Source organism: Danio rerio, chromosome 18 (assembly GCF_052040795.2).
Source record: "Danio rerio strain M-AB ecotype USA chromosome 18, GRCz13ab, whole genome shotgun sequence".
Lineage (NCBI taxonomy): Eukaryota > Metazoa > Chordata > Actinopteri > Cypriniformes > Danionidae > Danio > Danio rerio.
In genome coordinates, this window is record NC_141038.1 from 2305001 (window position 1) to 2322500 (window position 17500).

Sequence of the window (17500 nt, forward strand, 5' to 3'; positions counted from 1 at the left end):
TAATAACCTTTTAATTAATGATTTCCCATATTTAAAACTGTAGTAATTTAATACTACAGTAATAGGAAACAAATAGGACCAAATTAACTATTAATAAAAAATAATAAGTGTGTGTATATATATATATTTATTTACATATATATATACATACACACACACACACACACACATACATATATATACATATATATATATATATATATATATATATATATATATATATATATATATATATAACACCTTTAACAGTGACAGTTTAGTAAAATATAGTAGTTTATATATAAACTTTTAATTATAATCAGTTAAGATAATCAGTTTATAACTATATATATATATATATATATATATATATATATATATATATATATATATATATATATATAAATATATATATAAATATATATATATATATATATATATATATATATATATATTGTTTAAATGGTTAACTATAGTAGGCTAATTTATTTTAAAGTGACATATTATTGTTTGCTTTTTATACCAAGTATAATAATATTAAGAGCTTGAATTAGTTTATTACACTTAATCCAACAATTAGACGGTCTATTATGTTTTCTTTGTGTATATGGACACATGAATAAAGTCATACGTTTCTTTAACCAATTATTTTTATTTACATAATTTAAGTTCAAAAACTGCAGAGATGTTAAAATAATCGTTACGATATAATAATAATAATGACTGAAATGGGAAACCATATTTGTGAAATTCAATAGATGGCGATAATGCTAAAGAGTTAGTTACCGGTTTGCCTAGATTGTGTGTCCTAGATTGTGTGTGCCTCAAACGTGTGTGGTTTTGCGGGCCTGCAGCTGGATATATCTCCATCAAATAGTCAAACTCTTCTCTGATTGGTCAAAAATGATCTATGGTCAAACTCTCCTCTGATTGGTCAGATTGCCCTTTTCTTCTTTGTTTTGCTAAACAGTGACTCCATTTATCTGCATTTGGATCTGTTTTGACCTTTTACATTCACCAACAGCTATGCAAACAACATTAAAGGTCAGAGGAGTTATATTAGGCGCAGAGGTTTGTTTTTGTGATAATGAAGTGTGCTGAAACTATTATGCACACTGAATATTCTCTTCTCGCTTACATCTGTTTCTCTCTCTCTTTCTGTCTGTGTTTCAGGTGTGAAGTTCAGAGGGACCACTCAGTCCAGACAGGTGAGATCCTGCACATCTGTTTAGTCTCTGCATGTGTTTATTAAAGGGATAGTTCACCCAGAAATGTAAATTTACTCACCCACACGACATCCAAGATGTAGGTGGCTTTTTTTTCTTCAGTAGAGCATTTAGATCTATTATTGTCCCTTTTATGTAGAAAAACATCCCATTTTAGCACATTAAAAATAATTCTTAATGTTTACTATTCAGTAAATTTACAATAATCTAATTTGCTCTGTGTTTAGAATTTACAGATCAGTCATCATACAACTTGATGAAACCACAAATATTTGATGAAATAACTTTTTAAAGTGAATGTATGCATGGAAAATATATTCTATGACAAAAATGAACACATTTAACCAGCATTTATTATATAATTGGAGTCAAATTCCCAACAATCTCATTTGAGCTGTTATGAATATCATTCAATCATTCATTTTCATTTCCCTTTATTAATCTGGGGTCGCCACAGCGGAATGAACCGCCAACTTATCCGGCAAGTTTTTACGCAGCGGATGCCCTTCCAGCCGCAACCCATCTCTGGGAAACATCCACACACACACACATACTCACACTACGGACAATTAAGCCTACCCAATTCACCTGTACCGCATGTCTTTGGACTGTGGGGGCAGGCCCGGATTGGCTGATCGGGAGGACCGTGAGAATTCCCGGTGGGCCGGTCCGTTTTTTGGCCGCGAGGGCCGGTGTCCCTAATCTGTTGCTCTCAGCAGTCACACTTTTCAAATATAATTTATTTATTTACTTGACCACAGCCTTCTTATTTATTATTTTACCGCAGCTCTGGTCTTTTTATCTATTTTCTCGCAGCCTCGTGAGCAAGATGCAGCCTCCATTCAACGTGCAACTCTTGTGGTACTATGGTTAGCACGTTAGGATATGAACCAGGGTTCAGTCCTCGTCTATGAAGAATTTTTTTTCCATTTTTATTGTTAAGACATATAAAACTGTAAGGGTTGTTGAACATTTGAAACAATTTAAAGCAGCTGTTTTCTCAAAAAAAGACGTGATAGAGTAATTAGAAGCTGAATTGGAAATGACTTTATTTTAAGATGGTCAGTGGTGAACTGAGGTGTGCCGGCCTTAGGGTGCTTTCACACCTACACTTTTGTTTGGGAACGTGTCTCGTTTGCCCAGTTAGCGCGGTTCGTTTGGCATATGTGAACAGGGCAATCGCGCTCTGTTTCGCGCCAAAGTAATCGCTCCGAGATCGCTTGAATGAGGTGGTCTCGGCTCGATTGAAACGAACCCTGGAGCGGTTCGATTGCAGTGAGAAAGCGATCCGATCCGAGCGCGGTTATATCACAGTGGTGTATGGATATGTAATAGGCATATACGGCTATATGAAGAGAGAATTATGAGTGGGGTGGGAAGTTTCGCGAGTCTCCGGATGCCCGCAAACGAGTGATGATCTCCCGGTAATCTCGCGTCTCCCTCCCAGTCCTCAAATAGGCATCGTCGCGCACCCTTCTCACCCCTCCCCACCGCGTCTCTCCTCAGACACGTCGCGCGCGCACCCTGTCAATCACCACCAAACCACCACCTCTCCTGACAGCTGAGCGGGACTCTGCAAAATAAACCCTGACACTCTGACCAATGTGAGGAGAGTTTACTCGCACGTGACTTGTTTTAGCTCTTTTGGTCCGATTAGAAACTTTGCAGTGTGAAAGCGAACCGCTCCAAGAGCAAAGAGCAACAATGTAACAACTGTAATCTCTGTTTCGGAACAACTGAATCGATTCACAGGTGTGAAAGCACGCTAAGGCTTGAAACTCTATGGCTGAAAAAGAGCCCCCTGTGTGGGGGAAACCGGAGTACCCGGAGGAAACCCACGCGAACGCAGGGAGAACATGCAAACTCCACACAGAAACGCCAACTGATCCGAGGATTGAACCAGCGACCTTCTTCCAGCCGCATAAGGGAAGGGGGGACTCAACTGTTTCTAAATGCATTTTAAATGATAAATGCAGTTTTCTTTCTACTTAGACAATTATTTTAGGTATATATGCATATATTTTTCACATATATTTTTTTTGGGGGGGACACAACCCTCGGATTGGAGGGGACATGTCTCCCCCCGTCCCCCCCAGGATTTACACCCCTATATAAATCACCAAACATCACAGATTCAGCTCAAAACCTTCTACTGAAAAGGGTCACCTGCATCTGGGTTGACCTGTGGCTGAGTAAATGAACCTGCTCATTTTGGTGTGAACTATCGCTTTAAGCAGACTGTAAGACCCCTGAACATGCTTTTAATGTTCTCCTGGCCTCATGTGTTGTCTAAGGGGACTCGGCAGATTGTTGGGTTGTAACCTGCCGTCTCTAATCAAATGAACCCTGACTCCATAATGAACTAATCACCTCGTTAATAGCAGATTTATGATTATTCGATTCATTGACTTTATTGCACCTTAATGAATTCAAATGAGAAGTTAAATTGATATTTGCCACAGGCGACGTGTTTCTGGAAATCAGGTGACGTCGAGAATTAAGCAGAAATCCTCGTCAATTAGTGGATTAGAGCTGCAGAGCACAGATGAGCAGGAGAAACACACACTCAAACACACACTGTTCAGAAACACACTCTCTCAGCACAGGCGGAGTAATGGCGCCACCCCATGGCGGAGATAAGTAAGACACACAAAATCAATGCCAAAAGCATTGAAATAATGAAATAAAAAGCTTGTCAAATTGCACTAACCGAAAAAAATACATTGAATTAACACCTGCTTGCATTTTAATGACTTTAATTGCAAGAGTTTGTAATTTTAGGTCCTGAAATTTAACACAGCTGTGTATTTAGGATGTGAATATTTCAATTCAAAACACATCTTCATACTGAAATTCAATATTTCATATTCAACTTCCGGATTTCACTTCCAAAATATTCAATATTCTTAAAAAATACGATGTAAAGAATTTAACAGGCAATTTTCAGTTAAAAAAATTCACTTCCATAAATTCAGTGGCTCAAATTCGACTTAATTTATTCGACATTACACCCGGGGAGCAGCAGGAAAAGCAATAGAATGCAGATTGCAGATTCAATAGGTTGCAGGTTGCTTCTTCAATTGACTATTAATAATAATAAAATAATAATAGTGCAATTTAAATAATGAAAATCACCCACAGCCTATCCTAATCTTGACATGCTTACGTGTGTTTAAACAGCAATAAAAAGGCCGTGTGAATGCAAACACTTCATAGCCTAATATTATTAACCCCCCAATCAGGGCCGGAGTGGGACTCCTTTTCAGCCCTGGAGTTTCAAGCCTTAGACTGGCCCACCTCAGTTCATGACTGACTATAATAAAATAAGGTCATTTCCAATTCAGTTTCTAATTACACTATCACGTCTTTTTCAAGAAAACAGCTGCTTTAGAACTTCAAATGTTCAACAACCTTACAGTTTTATATGTCTTAACAATAAAAAAAAAATAAAAAAAAGTGAATCTCTGGTGAGGATCAAACACTGGACGGTGGCTTGATAATGCAACATGCTGACCGCTTGACCACAATGGTACTGCAGTGATGCAAGACTGGAATGCTGAGTGCCATCAAACATGTTTGAAATGATCCCAGAGGCTTGATTTGTGTTAAAAATATTCCGAAAAGTATTAATGTTATATTTATATTCTACATATTATATTACTAAAGCACAACAGCAGCTTGTTTACATTCATTGGATATAATCAGGGCCGGAGTGGGACTCCTTTTCAGCCCCGGAGTTTCAAGCCTTAGATCGGCCCACCTCAGTTCACGACTGACTATATTAAAATAAGGTCATTTCCAATTCAGTTTCTAATGACACTATCACGTCTTTTTTTGAGAAAACAGCTGCTTTAGAACTTCAAATGTTCAACAACCCTAACAGTATTATATGTCTTAACAATAAAAATGAAAAAAATTCTCCCGGTCCTCCCAATTAGCCAATCCGGGCGTGCCCCCAATGGTTATGCCATTTTAGACGGTGTTGTAATGAAGATGCTCCTTTAATACATTCTGTTATGTTAAATTGTTTTAAATTACACGTCCCATCTATACTGTAAAATCTTACCTGAACATGGCAGTTTATTTATTTATTTATTTATTGATTATTTTGATGTTTCTTTTTTATGTAGTTTTATATTATTTATAGATGTCAATAATAATAATAATAATAACAAAATAATAATAATAATAATTAATGTTACCTCTATGGCAAATAGGGATATCCTAGAGATGGAGATAATGTGCAACATCATATTTGTCAAAAGACAGTTTACGTGAATTAATGTACCTTTTCATTTACAATAGAGAAAAAAACACTTTAACATAAATCAAAAGATCTGTGTTTTTTTGTCAAACATTCCACTTTTCACAGAATTGTTACAGAAACACATTCTCCCCTCTACAATATGACACATTTTTTTCTCCAATTTTCACACAATGCCTTTGTAATCACTGAAAAGTTCATTATATTTCTTTCATTTTAAAACAGAAATATAATTATGCAAAAGTATTAACGAGATATGCACAATGGTTGATTAGTTGTACAATTTAAAATGTCTGCATGAACACTCATATGCTTTTGGCAGCTCATGCGCGTAGTGGAAAGCAAACGCCAAAAGGTGCAGATATCAATAATCAAACTGTATTCATCAGAAAATGCTCACCAAATGATTCTTAAAATGCCTTAAATGTTTAGTTTACAACACCCATATTTTTGTTTTATAGAACTTTATCATTAATGTTTATGAGCTTCTTTAAGCATGTGCTTTTAAATGATGATTTATGTTTTAATATGGAAATTATTCATTAATCACTTTGCCTTTCTGGTAATATTTATTTGTCCAACATTTATGTATCTCTTTTTTTTATGAGAACAATTGTGTTTCTTCATTTCAATTGTACCATAAAAGATGCAGAGCAGTGTCATTCCAGCTCTTTTCTGAACCACATAAGGTACAACTTTTACAAAGGTACAACACTGTTCCTAATAGAACATTATTTGTATCAGTGTGTGCCTTTTTTCTGAGAGTGTAATAAACAAATGAATATAAAATGTTAATATTTTGTATATATTATATAAATATATTACATAAAAATATAATGTAATAAAATAACTTATATAAAATATATAAAAAATATATATACATATATATATATATATATATATATATATATATATATATATATATATATATATATATATATATATAAAAGTTATTTTATTACATTATATATATATATATATATATATATATATATATATATATATATATATATATATATATATATATATATATATATATATATATATATATTTACATCTTAAATTATTTCTAAAATAAACAAGCAGATTAAACCGATAAAAATGTTTTATTTTCAAATTATTGCATTTAGGTTATTAATAAAGCATTTTTATATATCGCTAATTTAAGAGTTATTAGTATAATTGACTGCTGTATTTTTTTTTACCCATTACAAGCTTAGTTTTATAATATTTTTTTTAGATTTTTTTAATTTAAATTTATTAAATATTTTGTACTTTTTTTTAAATATTCTTTTTTATCTAATTAAATTTTATTCATGTTTGTGCAATAGGGTTAAAATAAACTATGAAATATTTTCTTGTCAAAAAGATGAAATAATTTAATTAAAAAGTGAAAATATAGCTAACCTAAAAAAAACCTAAATCGATTAAATTCACTCAAGTCAAATAAAAAATATTATAATGTATGTGTATATAAATATATATTTAAAAAATTACTAAATATTAACTAAAATTTAAATTAAAAAATTTAAAAAAATATTATAAAAATGAGCTTGTAATGGGTAAAAAAAATACAGCAGTCAATTAGACTAAAATAACTCTTAAATTAGTGATGCAGGTTGTTTTGTTATCAACATGTTTGTGTGGATGTACATCTTTGTAATAAAACTTTGTAAAAGAATTCATATATTCCTCCGGGTCATGTCAGTACAAACAAACAAACAAACAAACAAACAAGTAAATAAATAAATAAATAAATAAGCAAGCAAATGAATAAAAAAGTAAATTAATAATTCAATAAATAAATGAAATAACTTTTTTTACCAGGAAAACCTGGTTTTAGGATTTGTAGTGTCATTTTCAAGAGTGTTCTGACTTATCAGAGCATTGATATAGTGCAACTTGATTTGAAGAGTTTCTCTACATTCACTTTTAAGTCGCTTTGTATAAAGTGTATTCTAAATAAGTTAATGTAAATGTCATATGTTTTGTCTTTGTGTTGTGTTTGTGTGAAGGAGCAGTGCGCTCAGTTCAGTGAGATCCTGGGCAGCGTTTCCGCTCGCCTTCAGCGACAACGGCCAGAAGAGGGTGATGTGGAGCCAATCTCACCAATGCAGCTGCCAAACTCCCCGAAAAAACAGCTGTCAGCCACACCTGGATCCAGAGAACAAGACTCTCAACAAGTCACCAAACGCCACCGAAAACTCCTAAAAACCAGCGCCATACTGCGGCCGCACACAAACACTTCATCATCATCATCATCAGCAGCAGCAGTAGCAGCGTCATTACTATCAGAAAAGAACACACGGCGGCTGTCAGACGTTCAGGAGGCCCGCAAACGCATCGTACGTGAAGTCTGCGGGAAATACCGCAGTAATATTTCCCGAACGATAACGCCACATCATGTATCGCGTATATATGTTGAGGACAGACATAAGCTTCTGTATTGCGAAGTCCCGAAAGCGGGATGCTCCAACTGGAAGCGGGTGCTGATGGTGCTCGCGGGAGTCGCCAACTCAACGCAGGACATCAATCACGTCGCTGTACACTACGATAACCATCTGAAACGGCTGGATAGTTTCGATCGGCAGGGTATAACGAAGCGTTTGGAAACGTACACTAAAGTCTTATTCGTCCGCGAGCCTATGGAGCGACTAGTGTCTGCGTTTCGGGATAAATTCGAAAGTCCTAACTCCTACTACCATCCTGTTTTCGGAAAACCAATCATATCAAAATACAGAGTGAATGCATCGCAGACGGCACTGAAAACGGGAAGCGGTGTCACGTTTCGAGAGTTTATTCACTATCTGTTGGACGTCCATCGGCCTGTTGGAATGGACATCCATTGGGAAGCCACCAATCAGCTTTGTAGCCCTTGTCACCTCCGCTATGACTTCATTGGGAAAGTGGAAACGTTGGAAGAAGACGCCAATTTTCTTTTGCGAAAAATCAAGGCGCCGGAGAGCTTGACGTATCCATCGTTTAAGGACGGGAACCCGAAAGCGGCCAGAACTTCCACGCAGATCACGCAGCATTATTTCTCGCAGCTGAACGCGTCCGAGCGCCAGCGGGCGTATGACTTCTACTATATGGATTATTTGATGTTTAATTACTCCAAACCCTATAAAGACCTGTACTGAGGCCTGTGCTGGAGCCCGTGCTGAAGCATTACATGTGCGCTGTCTGCTAGGATATGACTTATTACACTGCAAACAAAAAAATATGTAAATGCTTTTCTTACGTTGAGTTTGAGTCTCGTTTCTGGTCTAAATATCTAAACATTCTTACATCAAGAAGAATTCTCTAGACAAGCAATACATTCAGTCTCGATTTAAGAAATAATGAGTCTAATTGAAGAGAGTTTTTCCTGAAATCAAGCTAAATAATCTGCCAATGGGGTGATCAAAATAATCTTGCTTCTCCTTTTGACATGAAATTATGACAAATGTTGTTAAAGATTAAATATATTTCAAATAATGCAAATGTTTTACATTTTGCAAATTAAATTATTATTAAAAATCATCTAATTTAAAACCTAGGCTCAATGTGGATACGTACCCAGGTCTACATTTCTGGGGACAATGAAATGCGTAACCGGAGGTGCGTCTGCTCGCAGTTTTTGTTTTTGCAAATTCACCAGAGGCAACGCTTTTTGATGATCTCAAATTTCTCTTGCGTGTCCTGTTCTAAATCCACCAGAGGGCGCAATATACACTTCAGCCGACCATGGATGCGTTTCCCAAAACCATCGTTAGCCAACTAAGGTCGCAGGTTCCATCGTTACAAATATAGTTTGTTGATTTGCCGTTTCCCAAATCTGTCTCTTCAACGAACATTCGCAAACTGCATCGCAAACTTGAGCACTGGCAACTACAGTTCTGGAGCTGTAGTTTGAAACATAGTTCCTGGCTGTGTTCTATTCCCACTTATCCCCCCTGTGCCCTATTCATTTAGAACATCAAAACATTCAAATTTGGAATTCTTGAAAATAAAAAAGCAGTAAAGACATCTCTCTTATGTGTAACTTGCTTTCGGAGTATTTTTACAGTTCAGTTTTAGCGATCTTCATGTTTACAATTGTGCTGCCTTCGCAGTGCACTTTGATGTCATTTTAAACGCAGCCATTTTAATTCTTTAAATTTATAGTGGGTTATTTATTAAGTATATGTACTGTATATGACACTGGCCTGCTGGTTAGAACTTTCTGCTGTGGTTTACAAGTGTCAAATTGTAAAAATAGACTCAAAATATTTATATATATATATATATATATATATATATATATATATAAAAACAAAATCCTACTTCATTATAATCATCATCATCATTAATATTATTGTTAAAGTATGTTTTTAATAAATAAATAAATCTAATAAATAATAAACATTACATTTAATTTTATAATAAATAGTCTCACTATTTATTTATTTAGATGATTTATATGATATTAGTTTTAGCTTTTGTAAGTGATATGTTTTAAAATGGAATATTATAATGTTCAATTTCTCAATAATATTAGTAAAGCGAACTCTATGTGCCATTTACAGTTATTTCAGTTAATATGGAAAGCTCGGGCATGTTTTCACCAAATCTAATATTGGATTTTATTTTAAATGTGTGTGTAAAACAATATAATTTGCACAAAGAAATTATGGATTTTTCTCTAAAAAAGTAGTTCCTCCACCCAGTTTAGAGCATCTTTATGGGCGTTTTATGTTATAACTAATGTGGTTCAAGCCATGGATATGCGACAGAGAAACTACACGTTTTGGGATACACTCGTCACTACATCGTTCTTTTCCCAAACGATGCATCGTACAATGATAGTTCAGCCGCGAGTTACGTCGTTGTTTGGGAAACGCACCCCAGCACAGCTTGCAGTCGACTGACTGACTAAAAAAAGTGTTTGTTTTTTTGCTTTAGCTTTACCTAGTTTCTGGAACCGTTATTTACCCCACTCAAACCCTATCAGCGCGGTCAACTCTGCTCAAGTCCCAACTGTAACACCGAAAAAACTGTAACACCGAAAAAGCCGTCCATACGTTCCATTTGTTCGAAAGCAATACATAAAAATGACCACTAGATGTCACTGTGGAGATGGGTTTTGAAACGTTTTGAAGCTTTGACACATTTGCTTCGACTGTTTCAGTGTTTTATTAAGCCACTATGAAATGCAGCCAGACATACGATGATGCTAAAAAATGTCGTGTTATTTTATAACCAGTTTTGGGTGTAATAAGAACAACCCAACAACTGAGTTAATTGTTTTTTATTAAATTAATACAAACATGTCCAAGCTCGGTCCTGGAGGGCCGGTGTCCTGCAAAGTTTAATTCCAACCCCAATCAGCAGGGCCAGACGGAATCTGCGGACATTTTTTGCTATTTCTGCGGAGAATTTTGGTAAAAATCTGCGGATTTCTGCGGAATTATTTTGTGAGTATCCAGCGGAGTATCATAACTAAAACCTTAATATATTAAATAAAAAATAATAAGTTACTGAATAAAAACTGAATAAATTCAGATTTACACAAGTTAAAAAACAGAATTAATAATGGGCTAAAAATGTGGGCCTACCAATCAGACACTCCTGGGCTAGCTAATCAAGCTCTTTCTAGGCATTCTAGAAACATCCTTGCGGGTGTGTTGTGGCAAGTTGGAGCTAAAATCTGCAGGACACCGGCTGATTTATACTTCTGCATTAAGTGCACACATATGGTCGTGCACAGCCTTTGCGCGTTCACATAGCTCTCACTGTGGCTGACGGCGACACATGCCTTTCAAAAAATTTAAGTACATGTCACAACAACGCATAGCGCAAGCTCTGTGATCGGTCGGCTTGGTAGCAGTGATGAGCGTGGCCAGTGTAGAAACCCGAGAGCCCGATGGAGCGAGTGTTTACAAGTGTCGAGTCCCGTGAAGGAGCTCCAGATGGAAACTTTTGTTTTGTGTTTACCTTATGATTAAAGTTGTTGCACGTCCGCCAGTTCCTGCCTCTGAATGACCGAGTTTGAGCTCTTTTAGCCTCCAGAAAAAACAAAACACCCACAATGAAACTCAACACAGAGGTATATAAGAACCTACTGCCAGCTAGTGTTTTGGAGGTGCTATTGCATGACTGTGTGCAAGACAGGCGCCGTGGGTCACACTCGATGCAGAAGTATAAATCAGCCTTGACTGATCGACTGACCCGCCCACCCCCGTCCCTAAACCCAACCGATAGTGTTTTCAAAAGCAATCTAGCAGTACTGGGTTAATTTTTTCAATTAAATGATTAGGGCCAAGTTTAACCCAGAGTTTGGATCAGTCCATATTTTACCCAGTTAGCGTTTAAATAACCCAGCATTTCTTAGAGTGTAAAATCTTTGATGAAGCTAAATTTCCTCACCCTCACGCTACTTCAAAACTGAATCCGTCACTTTCTTTCTGGATTCAATCGAACTAAACATTTGCGGGTCATTGACTGAAATTGACCACGGTACTGAAAAGAAAAACTGCACAAGTCAGTGAGTATAAGGGTGCTTTCACATCTGTAGTTCACTTCATTTGGTCCGGACCAAGGCCAATAAATGATGCATTGTTGCATTTCTGCCGTCTTTGGGTCGTTTTCACACCACACTGCTGGCTTTGGTCCGAACCAGTTGAAACGAACCAAAATGCAGTCATGTGACAAAATCCACATCTCTCATTGGCCAGATGTTGTTGAACATATTTCCTAAACTGCTTATTGATTGGTCAGAATTCACGTGCGGGAAAATGCCAATGAACTCCCGCACGTAAACAAAACCGGCAGACACAAAGTGACGTTTTTACTCTGGAGGGACGACTGCGCTGACTGATTGTATCTCTGCTTTAGACAAACTTTAAATTTCGAGAATGAAGCGCGGCCGCGGCTGTAAAACAGTGTTTAGTGCGTCGCTCGTCACTTCAGGTGGAAGAGTGAATTAATTTAGCTAAACTACAACATGGTCATCTTGCGGAAATATTAGCAACGATCCATCAGGTAATGTTTTCCCCTCTCTCTCTCTCTCTCTGTTGGTAAAGCGCTGTCAACAAATATTTTTCCTCCATATCCCATAATGCACAGCGCATCGGTCTACGGCAGCTGGATTAGTCCAAAAGGCGCAGTACTTTTTTCGGTTGGACCTGTTTTAGTACGGATCATATTCTCACCACCAACAAACCACTCCAGGGTTCGTTTGAAAGCGTACCGAGACCACCTCTTCAAGCAGGTCTCGGTACGCTTGTTTGGTCCGCTTTTGGTGCGCACTCGAGTACGATTGCTGCATTCTCACCTGCCCAAACCAACCGCACCAAAAGGGGAAACCAACTCTAGTGCAATTCAATCGAACTAAATAAGGCAGGTGTGAAAGCATCCTTATAGAATGTTGTGGGTGAAATATCTTTGACTAACATTGTAATGAAATCATTCTTTAAAATCACTTATTTTGGCCATATTATTTCTCAAAACAAGACAATATGTTTTCCTTGTCTAGAAAATGCTTCTTGATTTAAGACTTTATATTTGGACTAGAAACAAAACAAAGGAAAGCATTGTTTTGCAGTGTAGACCAATCCACATTTACACTATCTCGTCTTCTTGGGAGATTCAGCACTATCATTTGCCACTAAAAGAAAATGGTGTGACTCAACAAGGTAGTGTGTGAAAACCCTGCATAGTCTATAAAACAGATGCACTATTGTTTAAGAGTTTGGGGATTTTGATCAAATTTAACAAAAGATTATTTTGAATAAATAAATGATTTGAACATTTCAAACATCAAACAGTTGCAGTACACTTTAGGTTCAAAACGTTTTAACTCGCAAGCAAAACCTAGATTTATTCATTCATTTTCCTTCAGCTTAGTCCTTTATTTATCAGGGGTCGCCACAGCGGAATGAACTGGCTAACCACTGAGCCAATGTGCTGGCCAAAACTTTTCAATTAGCAAAAAACATTTGTACTTTCAAGCAAAGATTTCAGACCCACAAATTTCAAAGGTGCATAATGAAAATTGTGTTAATTGCATAAAAAGGCAAGATATTTTCTCTTGTTTTGCAATGCAAAGAACATTATTTTCAATTACAGCACATTCATATATATTCCTTGGACTTATTAATTAGGGGTCACCGCAACAAAATGAACCGCTAACTATTCCAGTATATGTTTTATGCCCTTTCAGCCGCAACCCATCACTGGGAAATCAATTACCATTTTTTTTTAATTAACAAAACCTGTTAATTGCAATCCTTTATTTAATTTAATTTTTTTTTTTTTTTTGCTCTCACAAATTTTAGATTAAATAATGAATTAAATAATCAGAAATTATAATTAATAAAAACTAATAAATAAAATAATTAATAAAATAAAAAATAACAATAAAATTATTAATAAAATAAAAAAATAATTAAATAACAAAACTAAACTGACCATAAACTGATTATTTCTGAAAACAAGACAAAATGTTTTGCTTTCAGATGCTAGGGACAACATTTATTTTATTTTTTTAGAGATCAGTATTTTCGTTTGTCTCATGAGCAAAAGCATCTGTATGAATGCAACATTTTTTTTTAACAATTAACAAAAAGACTGACCCACTTTGTTTATAAATTCAAGCATTTTTAAAGTTGTTACTGTAATTTTACAGCAATTTTATAGCAACAGATATTAAGCCAAAGGAAAATTAATGAAATCAAATAAATGTTCAAGTGAGTTCTGAAGGATCAAGTGACAGTAAAACTGGAATAATGATAATGAAAAGTCAGCTTTGCTTCACAGGAATAAATTACTTTAAAAATAAATTCACATAAAGGACATCAGTTTTAAATTCTAATAATTTTTTTTATTACTGCATATTTAATTAAATACAGCCTTCTACATTTTTTTCAAAACTCATACCTAAACTTTTGAATGTAAACAAATGTGGTGTATTTTCGACTAACGAGTTGTCAGGGTGGGCGGTGCTATCCAGCATGACATCAAGTGATTGACAGGAGCTCACTGATCTGTTGTGTCACACCTGTTAAGATCAGAGGACTGTATTTCCATGGTAAACATGGGAAGGTTGTGGGAGTTGAATGATCCTGTTGTGTTATATCTCTTACAAAACATACCAAGTTAGCGAGGTATTCTTTGCAAAGAAGGTAATATTATGGTATTCTGAGTGCACCGCGGAAGTAAACTTCATATACTGTGGTACTTTAGGATACTTCCATGAATAATGGAATGGTACAGCACATGTGTAAACAAAACATGGTACTTTAAGTGTATTATTCTGATAGTAATTGACTATTTACATGCTACTCAAAGGTATTTTTAAGAATATAGTATATACAACATCAATACATTACGGTATATATACACTACCTGACAAAAGTCTTGTCGTCTATCCAAGTTTTAGGAACAGAAAATAACAACTGGACTTCTAGTTGATCATTTGGCATCAGAAGTGGCTTAAATGAAAGGCAAAGGCCTGTAGATTTGCTTATTTTACCAAAATAAAATCTGATCATGTCTTGATTATTAAAGATTTTATTAGCACAGTAAGGTCTGACTCTGCTTAGACTAAAGTCTCATCACTGAACAGAAATAATGTCCAGTATAGAATATAAAGTCCTGCTGCAGTGGAGACAGAATGAATATTGTGTCTGACTCCATCATGAGCTTGGAGGACTGCATCCATACATCTCTGACATCACTCACATCACTGATTAATAAAGTCATCTGGAATGCCAAAGAAAGCGTTCAGCAGGACTCCCAGAGTTCATCAAGACTCTTTGGATTCATCTTCAGTGCCTCTTACTTCATGCTCAATAATGTTTATGTCTGGTGACTGGGCTGGCCAATCCTGGAGCACCTTGACCTTTTTAACTTTCAGGAGCTTTGATGTGGAGGCTGAAGTATGAGAAGGAGCGCTGTCCTGCTGGAGAATTGTCCCTCTCCTGTGGTTTGTAATGTAATGGGCAGCACAAATGTCTTGATACCTCAGGCTGTTGGTGTTGATCATCCACTCTGCAGATCTCTGTACTGAATGTAACCCCAAACCATGATTTCTCCTTCACCAAACTTGACTGATTTCTGTGAGAATCTTGAGTCCATGTGGGTTCCAGTAGGTCTTCTGCAGTGTGTGATGATTGGGATGCAGATCAACAGATGATTCATCAGAGAAATCCACCTTCTGACACTTCTCCAAATGATCAACTAGAAGTTGAGTTATTATTTGTTGCTCTTACAGCTGGGATCCACGACAAGACTTTTGTATATAATACATACATACAACATTGTATATCATATATATAAAATCATGTGTAAATCAGGTAGAAATAGCTTATTTTGGAGGTTACCACTCTTTACATAACACAGCATTTGTTTGAACGCACATTCAGAAGTATACTCGATAAATACCATAGTACATGAATAAACAAATCATCCAGTATATCATCATATACCATGGTATTTTATGAAGGGTTTCCTCCTGTCATACATGCACACGTACCGTGCATGCAGAAGGTATTGATAGCGCTTCACTTTTTCCACATTTGTTTGTTACCGCCTTATTCCAAAATGGATTCAGTTCATTGATTTCCTCATCATCCTACACACAATCCCCCATAATGACATTGTGAAAACGCTGTAGTCACATGTACATCAGTATTTACAGGCTTTGCTCAATACTTTGTTGATGCACCTTTGGCAGTGATTACAGCCTCAAGTCTTTTTGAATATGATGCCACAAAGTTGGCACACCTGTCTTTGGGAATTTTTGCCCATTCCTCTTTGCAGGACCTCTCAAGCTCTATCAGGTTGAAAGGGAAGCGACGGTGTACAGTTATTTTCATTTCTCTTCAGAGATGTTCAATAGGATTTAGGTCTGGGCTCTGGCTGGGCCACTCAAGGACATTCACCGAGTTGTTGTGAAGCCACTCCATTGATATTTTGGCGGTGTGCTTTGGGTCATTGTCCTGCTGGAAGATGAAGCGTCGCCTCAAGTCTTAGGTCAAGAGCACTCTTGTGCAGGTCTTCATTCAGGATGTTTCTGTACATCGCTGCGTTCATCTTTCCCTCCTGACTAGTCTTCCAGTTCCTGCTGCTGAAACACATCCCCACAGCAGGATGCCAACACCACCATGCTTCACTGTAGGGATGCTGTTAGCCTGGTGATGAGCGCTTCCGGCTTTTCTCCAAATGTAACGCCTAGCATTCTCTCCAAAGAGTTCAATTTAAGAGTTTAGTTTCTGATGGTCTAAGAGTCCTTCAGATGGCAAATTCCAGGCGGGGAGTGTCTTCCGTCTGGCCACTCTACCATACAGATGCCTGATTGGTGGATTGCTGCACAGATGGTTGTCCCTCTGTAAGGTTCTCATCTCTCCACAGAAGAGCGCTTAAGCTCAGACAGAGGGACCATCGGGTCATTGATCACCTCCCTTACCTTTCACCCCCGATCACTTAGATGGCCAGCTCTAGGAAGAGTCCTGGTGGTTCCAAACATCTTCCACTTACGGATGATGGAGGCCGCTTTGCTCTTTGGAACTTTCAAGAGTTCACACTTAGCTAATGATTGATAATAAAGCGTGTTTGGCATGCTGTCCTGGGAGAGAGCCTTGAGCTCAAAACATTTACATTTAGTCAAATGTAGGACTTTCAAATGAGGACAAGGAAGCAATTTACACGACTATAAGAGCAACAATCAATAAGTCCTTTAGGCAAGTTTCAGGTATGTGTAATAAGCAAAACATAAGTACATTTTTTGGGTGTTTTTTTGTAATATAGAACATCCTTAAGCCCGGGGCTCCCTCACGTTTGAAGGGCGAGAGGAGAGTTTGAGCTGAGGTAGGTCACGAGAACTCCCCTGCTTGTAAACTGCTGAGATATATCTGACTGGAGTTGCCTTAGGGTGTTATTTTGAAGTGGTTGATTTACTTTTGGTGCATGTCTTTAGAGGGTGCTGGAGAAACCGGGGAAAACCCACACGGAATACGGGGAGCACATGCAAACTCCACACAGAAACACCGACTGGCTCAGTGAGGGCTGA

At 36.7% G+C, this 17500-nt stretch overlaps 1 protein-coding gene and 1 long non-coding RNA gene across 5 annotated transcripts in view; one reads left to right on the top strand and one right to left on the bottom strand.

The window, feature by feature from the left end:
• Positions 1 to 9727, top strand: part of chst8 (carbohydrate (N-acetylgalactosamine 4-0) sulfotransferase 8) — a 262164-nt gene extending 252437 nt beyond the window's left edge. For 2 of the 4 annotated variants that reach the window (XM_087292911.1, XM_087292912.1), the window contains 2 exons: positions 1153 to 1187; positions 7485 to 9727. In XM_087292911.1, coding sequence (XP_087149037.1) covers positions 1153 to 1187; positions 7485 to 8609 — 1160 coding nt within the window. In that variant the 3' untranslated portion in view covers positions 8610 to 9727. The remainder of the gene's footprint in view (positions 1 to 1152; positions 1188 to 7484) is intronic. The other 2 variants (XM_087292913.1, XM_087292914.1) reach the window with 1 other exon arrangement.
• Positions 9728 to 14778: 5051 nt separating this feature from the next.
• Positions 14779 to 17500, bottom strand: part of LOC147832711 (uncharacterized) — a 4450-nt gene continuing 1728 nt past the window's right edge. Inside the window, exons 3-4 of the long non-coding RNA XR_015514682.1 lie at positions 15671 to 16063; positions 14779 to 14885 (exon numbers count right to left, since the gene is read on the bottom strand). This is a non-coding gene — a long non-coding RNA (uncharacterized LOC147832711). The remainder of the gene's footprint in view (positions 14886 to 15670; positions 16064 to 17500) is intronic.